A 14,135-nucleotide genomic window follows, 5' to 3' on the forward strand; every position below is an offset into this window, starting at 1 on the left:
ACTTTAAAGGATTTTTCTCTTATGCTGAAAATTCACCAATAGATTATCATTCCCCTCAGGGAAGATACTCAAATCTTCTCCATGCCCAGAAGCCTGGATGGTCAGGTTCTCTCCTATACCATCAACCCCATCTTCCAGCACTTGTCTTCTGACTGACTCTTCTCCAGCCTCAGTGACCTTTTTTCTCACCTATAGATGGACCTGGGAGGGCAGGGTGTGTGTGTGAGCATTAGTCCTGGGGAAGGGGAGAAGGTCAGTGCATGCAGGGGGCCACAGGGAAGATGGAATCACAGAGGCCAGAGTGTACCAAGGTCTTGCAGACAATCTGCCATATTGGGTTTAGGTGCAAGGAGCAGAGAAGGAGGTGGAGGAGGCGACCAGCAGATGTTTTCAAATTTACACATTCATTCAACTGAAACATGCCAAGCACACTCCATGGACCCATCACCTAATCCTTGTAATAAGGAGTAGGTATTACTCTAGATTAAAAAAAAAAATAGATGAGAAAGTAGGAGTTCAAGGAAGTTAGGGATTCTGCTGGGTCCACACAGCTAGTAAGTGGCAGGGCTGGAATTTGACTCAAACTCAAATTTTTTTATGACTCCTAAGCCTAAACTCTTTTTTCTTGTTCTGTAGAGGGTCAGTTGAAGGAGTACACAGCAAGAGATTAGCAAAGAGAATACAGAGTTTCTGTGGCGTTTTGATTCCGGAGTTGTCAGATAGCTCAGAAGGTAAAGGGTTTATAGCATTTGTATCAATACACATCAGTTCCTGCATTTTCCCAAACACATAATCACATCAACAAGATGACCAATCAGCAACAGTGGCAGCAAGCCACAGTGGAAGGAGAACAGGCTTTGAAGAGTTGAGGTTGGGCAAATCTGATGGGGTGACCTTGGGTAAGCTACCTCACCTCTCAGACCCTCAGTTTCTTTATCCACAAGTGGGGACTTACTAGTGCTTTCTCACAGGACTGTAAACATCCATGTACATAAAGGGCCTCCTTGCAACAGTGGCTCTTAAAGTTTCCTCCAGGAAATGACATAAGGCACTTCCACTCACATTTAATTGGCCAAAGCAAGTCACATGGCCACACTTTACTCCAAGGAAGAGTGGTCCTAGCATCTATCTGGGAAGAGGACAGAAATACTCAAACACCCTAGTAACCGTTCTTTCTCCCACATTCTTTTAAAACATTTTTTAAAATATTTATTTATTTATTTATTTATTTTGGCTGCATTGGGTCTTCATTGCTGCGTGCAGGCTTTCTCTAGTTGCGGCGAGTGAGGGCTACTCTTCGTTGTGGTGTGCAGGCTTCTCATTGCGGTGACTTCTCTTGTTGTGGAGCACAGGGTCTAGGCACGTGGGCTTCAGTAGTTGTGGCACACGGGCTCTAGAGCGCAGGCTCAGTAGTTGTGGTGCACAGGCTTAGTTGCTCCGCGGCATGTGGGATCTTCCTGGACTAGGGCTCGAACCCGTGTCCCCTGTTTTGGCGGGTACATTCTTAACTAATTTGCCACCAGGGAAGTCCCTCTCACACATTCTTTTAAAATGAACGTATACTTTGGTTTGAAAAGAATTTTTGTGGTATAGATTTTAAATAAATTGTCATCAGGTATAATACTAGAGCTTCTATTTATGGAGTGACAATGTCGTCTTCAGATGTGGCCTAGGTGGATATGGAGGAAGGAATCAACTCCCAGAGAATGGAGTCAAGGATCACAAAGAACATATCTCACCCTAGGGCCGGGGCCCTTACAGCATCTGCCCAGAGGAATTTCAGAATTGCTGTGGACCAAAGACTGCTGTGTTTCTCTAACTATTCCTCTTACTTAGTGGAAATGTTTTTTGGTTATTCTGCTTCATTCCACTGTTGTATAGTGTGTGTGTGTGTGTGTGTTTGTGTGCGTGTGTGCATATGGAGGGGGTGATGGCTGTGGTGGTAGCAAATACTTCTTGTTGTTAGTGTGTAGGTCTCCAGATCGAGTGGAGCCACATCTGGGCCAGATATAGAGCCTCCTATGCATCTCAACCCAATGAAAAGATCATCAGGAATCACTCAGAGAACCTGGACATTGAGCTTGGAGCCAGTAACAGGTGGGACTTAGAGGTTGTCTCATTTAGAGAAGGGTGGTTGTGTTTTTAATGTGGGAAGGGCAGTCAAACGAATATCGCTGACTAAGTGGACAGACCATAGTGTTCATCAGTGTTGTTCATACAATATTTCCAGTTTTTCTTCCAGATATATTGTAGATTTCACTTCCAGGCTTTGTTGGAGTTAGGTGTGGCCATATGACTTGCTTTGGCCAATAAAGTGTGAGTAAAAATGATTGGTGTCACTTGTAGGCAGAAGTTTTAAGGGCTTGTGCACCATCCATCATGCTTTCTTTTTCTTCTTTCTCAGCGTGCAGCAGTGTGGCTTCTCTGTCTGCTTGGGAAAAGCAGAGAGGAACCCCCATTTTTCTGCAGTGAATATGAAGTGAGAATTATTTTAAGTAACTGAGAACTGGGACTTGATTGTCACTGCAGCACAACTTAGCCTATTCTAACTGATCCAAAGAGATCATCTTAATTCTTTATAAAATCACTTTATTTTGGTGGGGCTGGTCTACCCAGTTGGCATGTAACTGGGAAAAAGTGGTTTCAACTGTCCTTGTTAGAGTTGGGGGCAGGTTTCCATTGCAGGCTGGGGTGACAGGGATCCAGATGTGGTCCCTGAGGGCCTCTAGGGAAGAGTAGTGGTAAGGTTCATGGTGAGGACATGACTGGGGCCCCCTTATCTTATGGGCAGCATCTAAGCTATGTTCCAAAATATCCACGGGCTGACTGGTGGTGCCCAGCTGGGGCACTGAGCCACACAAGAGGGCCATCGCTCTAGCACAGCTGTGTTCAGTGACTAATGATTCCTGTGCAACCTCTGAATCAGTGCCTTGCTATACTAATTAGTTTCATGGACTCTTGCCAGATGACACAGTCTTCCTTTCCTGTTATCCTGGGGAATTCTGCAATACTGAGGAAGCTCCTATCATGTTCTACTGAAATGTTTGAGAAGCTTTCTACTATCATGTGATGTACGTCAGACTTCAAGTAGGTGATTTCTGCTCAAAAACACACTCTCTCACTCAGGCATAAAAAAGAATGAAATAATGCCATTTGCAGCAACATGGATGGACCTAGAGATTATCACACTAAGTGAAGTAAGCCAGACAGAAAGACAAATATTATATGATTCATTTATACGTGGAATCTAAAAAGAAAAGATACAAATGAACTTATATACAAAACAGAAATATACTCACAGACATAGAAAACAGACTTATGGTTACCAAAGGGGAAAGTGGGGAGAGGGATAAATTAGGAGGTTGAGATTAACATATACACACTACTATATGTAAAATAGATAAACAACAAGGACCTACTGTATAGCACAGGAAACTATACTCAGTAGTTTGTAATAACCTATAAGGGAAAAGAATCTGAAAAAGAATATATATATACATATGTGTTTGTGTGTGTGTGTATATATATATGTATATATATATATATATATATATATATATATATATCTGAATCACTTTGCTGTACACCTGAAACTAACCCAACATTGTAAATCAACTATACTCCAATTAAAAAAAATATACTCTCTTCTGTTGCCTCATTCCTGCTTTGTTTCCTTCCCAGATTTTGTGTCTCTAGTGCTCCCAGGGCTGCACCATTTGCCTTTCTTTTCATCTTCTCTTGCGTAGGGCTGCCCAGAACTCACTCTTAGTCCCAATGCAGAAGGGCCTATGTCTCCCCTAGAGGGAGCCAGCCCTCTGAAGGCTTACTCTTATACCATAACCCACGTTTCCCCTAAGCCCCCATGGCAAATGATCAAGGTCACAGATCTTAATAACTTTCAAAGAATCCATCAACACGAGTTCGAGTCATCTCAAAGTGCTAATCTGCTTATTTGGGGAGCATTTTACTTCCCCTCTGCTCTCCCATTGGTACTTCAAAACACCCCAGCTGCTAAGGGAGCAAAAACAAAGATGCCAACAAATCTGAGTGGGGAATAGAAAGGCTACCTGCATGCTCAGAGTGCTGGTTTTCCTGCTTCCAAAGAGGAGATTAGCCTGGGTGCAGGGACTGGAGGAGAGGCAGCAGCAGAGGAAATGAGGAGGGAGCAGAGACCTTCAAGCGAGAAGGCAACAAGGAGCCTCCATCCCTGGGGAGCAGGGAAGGGGCTCAGAGCTTAGCAGAACTTGAGAGTGGCCTCTCATGGCCTTGAACCTATGGACAATCCACCCACCCTCTCTGTCCCACATATTTGTGAGTTCCCGGAATAGAGGGTTGGGGTCTTGGACAGTTTGGTTGGGAATAAAGAGAGATCCTTGGCTCCTGACCTGTGTAGCAATCAACAGAGCCAACTGGCAATTTTGTTATAATATTACACATTGAGCCTTCTTCCTACACAGCCCCAGTTTGAAACCGGATAAGGTTCCAGAACAATAAAAGGCATTAGCAACTCAGAGGCAACCTAAAATTGCTCATGTTGACCTAAAATCAAAATCTGGTCTCAAGCCAAGTGCTTTATTATTATACAAGCTTAGTGCCTGGATTCATCCTTATTTTTATAAGTCCTGTTTTATTAGTAAGGGATAGAAAATTTTCCTGGCTGATTCTCATACCACTTGCTTTGCCCTTTTCTCTGTCAGTACCTTTCATGGACTGTACACAGATGGGCCAGGAAGAAGGTCTGGACTTAGGGTTACCTTGCCAACAAGCGCCGACCGTAAGTTGCATGGCTATGTGAGATGGATGAATGGGCCAATCGTTGGTCACCAGATATGGTTCATACGTTGCTCCATCCATGTATAAGGTAACCACAGGAAACTCCACATTGATGACATAGTAATGCCATTCTTTGTCACAAATCTAGTGGAAAGAAAGAGAAGCAACACTTAAAATTGAATATGCAGTGAAACATCAAACAGACTGTTATTCTAATTATGAAAGAGGGAGAAGAGGCCTTTAGATTAACAATGTTTATTGCGAAGAACTCAATGAACATAATGGTTGATATGCACTGAGGTTATAGAAACTCAAATCAAATGTGATGGGGCAAACTATGGAGTAGAGGAACACCTGAGAAGCTAATCATCAGGTGAATATTTGGCTATGGGGAGATTATCTTGGTCACATAATTACCAGCTCTCTAGGCTGGCAAGTTCTTGGTGGACAGGTGGAGGTGTCTACTTAAATTTGCTCTGTATGAAATTTTTCTTACTTCTTCAATAGAGAAAGAGTAAAATTGAAATTGTTTTTCTAAGCTCTGGGATGGATGGAGCTATAAAAAGAAAGATGCTAGATTGGAAGTAGAAATGAAGAAGAAGATAGAGAAGGGGCAGAGGAAGGGAAAGAGAAAGAAGAAAATAGAAGAGGAAAAAATGAGGAGTTAGAAAGGATCAAGGAGAAAGCAATGACCATGGGAAGAGGAAGAAGAATGAGTTTCAGAAGAATAGGAACCCCCCCCCCAATTCCTTTGTCTCTATATTAAGGCTTGTCTGAGAAGTTGTTGTAGTCTCACCCTCCCTTCACCCCAAGCAAAACAAATTCTGAGACAGACAGTCTTCCCGAGAGGACTCAGTTTTATCCTTCCTTAGAGTCCCTGGGGAGCTAGAGAAGAACAACAAGTGGGTCCTCCTGGCTGGACTCAGTGCACAGCACTCTTGCACTCATGTCCCCTCACACCTTTTGCACCTATGATTTCTGGTCTTAGGCCTGGGAATGAAAACCTAACCTTAATGGGTGGGCAGAGACATTGGGGACCAGGATAAAGTCACAATTCCTGACCTCAAGATACTCAACTCCCACAGCATGATCCAAAATAGAAACCAATATGGCACGTCTTGGGAAAAGAGATAGGAAGCATAAAAGGTGACAAGGCTGGGGACGGGAGCCCCCTCCCTCCGATCCCCTAAGCAAGTGTCTTGGAAGTCGCATTAGGCTCTCTCTCCTCCCCACTCCCTCTCCCTCAAATCCCTCTGTACCCTGTGGAGTCCACCTCGGAAGTGTCTCTCATCTGCGTCCTCTTGCCTCCATTGCCCCTGCCGTCTGTGGCAGCGGAGGCAGATGGGTTCTGCATGAAGGTGACCCCAAGTGAGGACATCAAAATCCTCCCTACACCCTGCTCTGGATTAAATGTGCTGTTTCTCATGAATAGATAACATGAAAAAGGATGCTAAATGATCTTTTCCCTTTCATTCTGGAATAAGATTTTTTCCCCTTAATGTTCTTTTTATACGGTTCTGTCTCATGTCTCAGAAAATTGCTCCTTTTGAAATCCATTAACCTGATAAAGCCTGATGAATATTTTAGGGGCCCTTGGAAGGTTAGCAGGAGGGGTCCAGGCAGATGTCTCCAAAATCCTGTTACACTTCACTGAGTGTACAGCTCAGTACCTGATACATCTCACTAGAGGTCCTAATTCTATTTACACCCACCTTCTGCTTGATGCCTGAGACCAGACACTGGGCTGGGTGCAGGGATCTTGGGGTGGGTCTCTGACCCAGGTGAGGCTGACCTAGGGGTGTAGGTGTGGCACAAAGGAAGCTCTGAAGACACAGTCTAGGGGTGATGAAAGAGTGGGGAACTAAGGAGAGTTCTGAATGAGGAAGCATCTAATCCAAGGAGACCCAATGCACGCTGGACTTGGGGTTTGCCATCACGGATGGCCAGTCAGAACATCCTGGGGATGGTCTCTGAGGCATCAGGAAACCTCTGACCAGTCCCAGGGTGGAGAGTGGACAGATGGCAGTGCCGTGACCCTGTCCACACCTCACGCCCTTTGAAATATAGGCAGAACACGAGAGCCAATCAGGCAGCACTGGGGGTCTCCCCTGCCCAGGCCGCCATCACCACTCTTCCAGTGGCCTCCCTCTCGGGCCTGGCTGCTATGTTGAATCCACGCACTCGCTGACTCTACAGCACTCCGCGTCTGCCGAAGATGGATGGAGGCTGGTCCTCTGGCCCGCTTTCTTTCACAACACTTACAGCATTTTTGTAGGACAATACAAAAAAATTCCAAGGAGGAAGCAAAATAAGTCCGTAGCTTAACAGGAGTAGCAACCCCTGTCAACGTTACAATCTTCTCCTAGACATCCCCACATCCCCCAGCTTTTCTGAAATGTGCTCCATGAACAGCAGCCCTTGTGATGTCCCACCTAAAAACAGTGATGCTGAACACCAAGCCTTGGTTTTTGTTTTTGTTTTTTCATTTCCCATGTCATTAGCCTATCCAAGGTCCCCAGCAGCCTCAACGTATACACCTGTAACAATTTTTCAACCTTTCGGAAAACGGAACTTTTCTATTTATAGCATTCCTATAAGCATCCCATGAAACAACAGTTGGGAAAGGTCTATTTGGAACACACTGTACATACAACTTGAAAGTTTGCTTATCTCACTTAACATCAGCATTAAAATGCCTTTACTATCTTCATTTTTAGATGGCTGTATAATATGGATACACTACATTATACTATACTATATTTTATACTTCATTATTCCCTTATTCTCAGGTATTCATTGTGTACCAGCAATTATAAATGATACCACAGTGAATTTCTTTTTGCATAAATATTTGTCTGCATTTCTGATTATATCCTTGGAAGAGATTCCTGGAATGAAATTACTGGATCAAACGTTGGAGGTATTTTTGAAGGCTCTCGACATACATCATCCAATTTTTTCCTGCAATAGTTTGTGCTTATTTATGCTCCTGCCACACAGTGTGAGACTGCTTGTGCATTGTACCTTTACCACATTGAGTATTTAAAAAAATAGAAAATCCTGGCAATTTGGAAGGGGAATACGTTTTATCTTATTTTAATATGGGTCACAAAAGATGGCAATATTTATATTTTCCAAGGTCAGAAGGTAGGGCCTTCTGGGAGTGGGGAGCAGGCTGAGCTGACCTAGACATAGTAAAGATTGAGAGCTTCCCCAGTGAGCTCCTAACTCGGCATCCAAACAGAGGCTGTCAGTCAGACTAGGCTTACTCCTGCAGACTTCTTGCACCAAGTAATCTATGAAGGCAGCTAAAGGAAACGCCTAATTAGGGTTTCATAAATGTGGATCTATGATGAGAAAGAGACCCTCATTAACCCTCTGCAGGGACAAACTGTAACTGAAAAATGATCAAGCCAGGAGGCAGCAAAAATAACTGTGTCAAGGCAATGGCTCCACCATGAAAAGAGGAAATTAGGCAAAGTGACCTTTCCTGGGGGGAGAGAGGAACTTTCATTCCTGATTGTGCATGAATCCCTGGGGAACCCAGCTGGCACCAGGCATGTCCAATGCCATCCCCAGAGACAGTGCCCAAGCCCTCAGCTGGACCAAAGACACTTTGCCCTCTGGAAACCTGCAGGTGTGTTCCCAGGGTGGCTGGTGGCAGCTGCTGTTTAGCTGGGGAGTGAATCAGAGACCGAGGCCCAGGGACAAACGCTGAGGAAGGGTGGATAGCAGGGACAATGCCAAGGAGGTCTGAGTTGGGAGCAGGCTGGTACTCCAGGGTTGAGTTGGAGACTGGGGAAGCCTCCCATGAGAGGGGAGGAGATCAGGCTGCCCACAAGCTGGTCCAAATGTCCTTGAAAGGGCCACACTGGAAGTTCTGAGTTGGTTTTCCTAGGAAGTCAGGTATTTTTGAATGCAGTTATTCAATGTGAGATACATTTACCTATGAACCAATGTGCGAGGGAATGTACTAAGGGCTGCTTGGGATGCAGCACTTATCAGATACATGCTTTGCCTGCAAGATTTTCAATCTGGGGCAGGGCATGGTGGTTGTGGTTAGGTATCAAATACACAGAAGCCTCAGATGCAGTCGGAATTGAGATAAGTCTTACAGACAAAGTGCAAAGCACTGTGAGATCCAGACTTCTGGTTGGGAGAAGGTGGCATTTAGGGTGGCTAGAACTGTTAAGATTTCATTAGGAATAGACGGCAAGGAAAAATTCCAGAAAAATGGAGCAGAAACCTTTTATTCCCTCATTCATCTGTCCTTTCAATTGGCAAAGAAGCTACTAGGTTTGGGGCAAATGGAGATTCACTCATTCACTCAGTCCTATAGACATTTACTAGCTGCATATCCTGCTTTTTGAAGAAAAGAAGCCACCTGCCCTCATGGAGCTTCCAGTTCAGACACAGAATCGACAGAAAGGTAACAGTTGTGACTCATGTCCACAGATTTGTGCAAGGCACCAGGGTGATGCAGTGGAGGGGTCGGGTGTCTGATTGCACTGGGAGGAGGGAAGGAGCACAGACACAGAGCTTGGAGGGGTCACGTTGGTTTGGGCAAGGTGAGGAGTGGGAGATGAGGCTGCAAGGATAGCTTGAAACTGAGGCCCGAGGACTTGAACAGCTCTTCTTCTGTAGGCAACAGGACTTATGGACGTTTGGGGGCTGGAGGAGGATGGTTGTCATAGCAACAATCAATCTTGGAACATGCTTCTCAATGTCAAAGCAGCTTTTCCTCTTCTTTGTACTATTTAATCCTCACTGCAACCCTATAAAGCAGGAGGACCAGTTCTGTCTTAGGCAGAAAATTATTAGAAAATACAGGGAAAGAAATGACATGGTCTCTAATCTCAAGGCGTTTCTATTGGAAGTTAAGTGAACCACAACCCCATGGTGGGCTTCCCCGCTTGGCCTCTCTTCTTTCCATTCCATACACAACCACTGGCTCAGCTTTGCACGCAGACTGCCAAATCAGGATCTTGAGCAGATACTTATCTTCTGAGCAATGGACTCACATGTCAGATTGTCCCTGAATGGTCCACTAGATGTTCCACAGGCACTTCAAACTCACCATGTCCAAAATTGAGCTCTACAGCCCCGTGCTCCAGCCCTGCCTGCTCCCTGTTCTGTGTTCCCTGCCTCAGCAAATGTTCCTTTATCCGATCTGTCATCCAAGCATTGCTTTCAACTTCCTCCCTCTGCCCCTCCCTCCAGCTAAGTTACTGCCAAGTTCTGATCATGCTTCTCTTGTCCACTCTCACCTCTTCACACTCACTCTTACTCAGAACTTATAATACATACTAGAGAGGGGAAAGGCTGAGAAAGTGTGTCTGGGACAGGCTGTCGCAAGATGGAAAGCATTTCAGCAGGGCGAGAGGACCAAATGTAGCAGGGGAAGGGTGGGAAAGCTTTGGTATGAGTGGGGGGCGGACAGAGTGAGGGGCTGCCCTGGGGCTGAAGGCAGCCACAGAGTGTGGTGAGCAGGGCAGCCAAGGAGGGGGTGGAGAGTCCACGCAGGTCGAGTCTGGGGGTCACGGGTTGGGTGTCACGCCTGCTTTAGGAATTTCTGGGGAATCATGTTCGGACTTCGGGAAAATACACAAAGCTTCTTAATCCTCAACTCCTTCATGTGTACAGTGAGGATAATAATAGTATCTACATCGTAGGGTTACTGTGTGAAATGAGCTAAAATAAAGCACCCCCAATGCTTAGAGCATATTTTCAACCTGAACAAACATGGAAACTCTTTTCTTTTCCAAATACACTGAGATGCTGCACAAACTATAACAACAACAATAACAAAATAAAACAAAAATAAGAGAGTTAGAAAGGCTCAGGCTATCAGCTATGGTTTCGAAGCCTACGAGAATGAGGAATGTCTCAGGTCCCCTGTGCAAAGAAAACTCTAGTTGGCATGTCTGCATAAAGCCTGGGACTGTCTGAAGCCTGGGTCTTGGGACAACCACTGACATCAACCTAAGGATGCTGGGAGGAAGCCAGCCAACCTCTCTGACACGCGTCTCCTCTGAGATGTTACACCCCCAAGCCTGCTCTAAGCATGCGCATTGGCTCCAAGTGTAAACAGCCCACATGGTGTGGCAATCCGGAACTCAGACACTACTTTAAAAATACATCCTTGGGAGTTCCCTGGTGTCCATTGGTTGAGAATCCTCCTTCCAATGCAAGGGATGCGGGTTGGATCCCTGGTCAGGGAATTAGGATCCCACATGCCGTGGGGCAACTAAGCCTGCGCACCGTACCTATTGAGACTACGCGCTCTGGAGCCTGCATGCCACAACTATAGAGAAGCCCATGTACCACAACAAAGAGCCCTCGAGCCACAACGAAAGATCCTGCATGCCACAACTAAGACCCGACGCAGCCAAAAATAAAAAAATAGATATTTAAAAAAAAAAATGCATCCTTGAAGTCTTTAGGCCTTTATCAAAGACATACTCAAAACCTCTGGACAGACATGTGCCCACAACCTAGGGCATGAGCAGGACAATTCCTGCCCGAGATGAGCTCAGAGTAAACACTGATAAAACAAAGAGGGAACAATCCTTTGCGTGTGTGAGAAAAAGCATCAAAACTCACGTTCCAGAAGATGGCGGAAGAGTAAGACGTGGAGATCACCTTCCTTCCCACAGATACCGTAGAAATACATCTACACGTGGAACTCCTCCTACAGAACACCCACTGAGCGCTGACAGAAAACGTCCGACCTCCAAACAGGCAAGAAACTCCCCCCGTACTTGGGTAGGGCAAAAGAAAAAAGAAATAACAGAGACAAAAGAATAGGGACGGCACCTGCACCAGTGGGAGGGAGCTGTGAAGGAGGAAAGGTTTCCACGCACTAAGAAGCCCCTTCGCGGGCAGAGACTGTGGGTGGTAGAGGGGGGAAGCTTCGGAGCCACGGAGGAGAGCGCAGCTACAGGGGTGCAGAGGGCAAAGTGGAGAGACTCCCGCACAGAGGATCCGTGCCGAGCAGCACTCACCAGCCCGAGAGGCTTGTCTGCTCACCCGCCGGGGCGGGAGGGGCTGGGAGCTGAGGCTCAGCTTCAGTCGGATCGCAGGGAGAGGATTGGGGTTGGCGGCGTGAACACAGCCTGAAGGGGTTAGCGCACCACAGCTGGCTGGTAGGGAGTCCGGGAGAAAGTCTGCAGCTGCCGAAGAGGCAAGAGACTTTTTCTTGCCTCTTTGTTTCACGGCGCGCAAGGAGAGGGGATTCAGAGCGCCGCCTAAACAAGCTCCACAGACGGGCGCGAGCCGCAGCGATCAGCGCGGGCCCCAGAGACGGGCGTGAGACGCTGGGGCTGCTGCTGCCGCCTCCAAAAAGCCTGTGTGCGAGCACAGGTCACTCTCCACACCGCCTCTCCCGGGAGCTGGTGCAGCCCGCCACTGCCAGGCTCCCGTGATCCGGGGACAACTTCCCCAGGAGAACGCACTGCGCGCCTCAGGCTGCTGCAACGTCACGCTGGCCTCTGCCGCCGCAGGCTCACCCCGCCTCCTCTGTACCCCTCCCTCCCCGCGGCCTGGGTGAGCCAGAGCCCCCGAAGCAGCTGCTCCTTTAACCCCGTCCTGTCTGGGCGGGGAACAGACGCCCTCAGGTGACCTACACGCAGAGGCGGGTCCAAATCCAAAGCTGATCCCCAGGAGCTGTGCGAACAGAGAAGAGAAGGGGAAATCTCTCCCAGCAGCCTCAGAAGAAGCTGATTAAAACTCCACAAACAACTTGATGTGCCTGCATCTGTTGAATACCTGAATAGACAACGAATCATCCCAAATTCAGGAGGTGGACTTTTGGAGCAGGATATATTAATTTTTCCCCTTTTCCTTTTTTTTGTGAGTGTATATGTATATGCTTCTGGGTGAGATTTTGTCTGTATAGCTCTGCTTTATAATAGCTTTATTTTACTTCACTATATTATAGCCTCTTTCTTTCTTTCTTTCTATTTTTTCTCCCTTTTACTCTGAGCCGTGTGGACGAAAGGCTCTTGGTGCTCCAGCCAGGCATCAGGGCCGTGCCTCTGAGGTGGGAGAGCCAACTTCAGGACATTGGTCCACAAGAGAACTCCCAGCTCCACGTAATACCAAACGGCGAAAATCTCTCAGAGATCTCCATCTCAACATCAAGACCCAGCTTCACTCAACGACCAGCAAGCTACAGGGCTGGACACCCTATGCCAAACAACTAGCAAGACAGGAACACAGCCCCATCCATTAGCAGAGAGGCTGCCTAAAATCATAATAAGGCCACAGACACCCCAAAATACACCACCAGACGTGGACGTGCCCACCAGAAAGACAAGATCCAGCCTCATCCACCAGAACTCAGGCACTAGTCCCCTCCACCAGGAAGCCTACACAACCCACTGAACCAACCTTAGCCACTGGGGACAGATACCAAAAACAACGGGAACTACGAACCTGCAGCCTGTGAAAAGGAGACCCCAAACACAGTAAGATAAGCAAAATGAGACGACAGAAAAACACACAGCAGATGAAGGAGCAGGGTCAAAACACACCAGACCTAACAAATGAAGAGGAAATAGGTAGTCTACCTGAAAAAGAATTCAGAATAATGATAGTAAGGATGATCCAAAATCTTGGAAACAGAATAGACAAAATGCAAGAAACATTTAACAAGGACGTAGAAGAACTAAAGAGGAACCAAGCAATGATGAAAAACACAATAAATGAAATTAAAAATACTCTAGATGGGATCAATAGCAGAATAACTGAGGCAGAAGAAAGGATAAGTGACCTGGAAGATAAAATGGTGGAAATAACTACCGCAGAGCAGGATAAAGAAAAAAGAATGAAAAGAACTGAGGACAGTCTCAGAGACCTCTGGGACAACATTAAATGCACCAACATTCGAATTATAGGGGTCCCAGAAGAAGAAGAGAAAAAGAAAGGGACTGAGAAAATATTTGAAGAGATTATAGTTGAAAACTTCCCTAATATGGGAAAGGAAATAGTTAATCAAGTCCTGGAAGCACAGAGAGTCCCATACAGGATAAACCCAAGGAGAAACATGCCAAGACACATATTAATCAAACTGTCAAAAATTAAATATAAGGAAAACATATTAAAGGCAGCAAGGGAAAAACAGCAAATAACACACAAGGGAATCCCCATAAGGTTAACATCTGATCTTTCAGCAGAAACTCTGCAAGCCAGAAGGGAGTGGCAGGATATACTTAAAGTGATGAAGGAGAAAAACCTACAACCAAGATTACTCTACCCAGCAAGGATCTCATTCAGATGTGATGGAGAAATTAAAACCTTTACAGACAAGCAAAAGCTGAGAGAGTTCAGCACCACCAAACCAGCTTTACAACAAATGCTAA

General features: G+C 46.1%; 1 protein-coding gene across 2 annotated transcripts in view; it reads right to left on the reverse strand.

Annotated features, from left to right (window-relative positions):
- The window catches only part of CLSTN2 (calsyntenin 2), a 650,264-nt gene that overhangs the window by 32,862 nt on the left and 603,267 nt on the right, over positions 1-14,135 (reverse strand). For both annotated transcript variants that reach the window (XM_059921899.1, XM_059921900.1), the window contains one exon: positions 4,755-4,917. In XM_059921899.1, coding sequence (XP_059777882.1) covers positions 4,755-4,917 — 163 coding nt within the window. The remainder of the gene's footprint in view (positions 1-4,754; positions 4,918-14,135) is intronic.

The sequence above is a fragment of the Balaenoptera ricei genome, chromosome 4 (assembly GCF_028023285.1).
Source record: "Balaenoptera ricei isolate mBalRic1 chromosome 4, mBalRic1.hap2, whole genome shotgun sequence".
Lineage (NCBI taxonomy): Eukaryota > Metazoa > Chordata > Mammalia > Artiodactyla > Balaenopteridae > Balaenoptera > Balaenoptera ricei.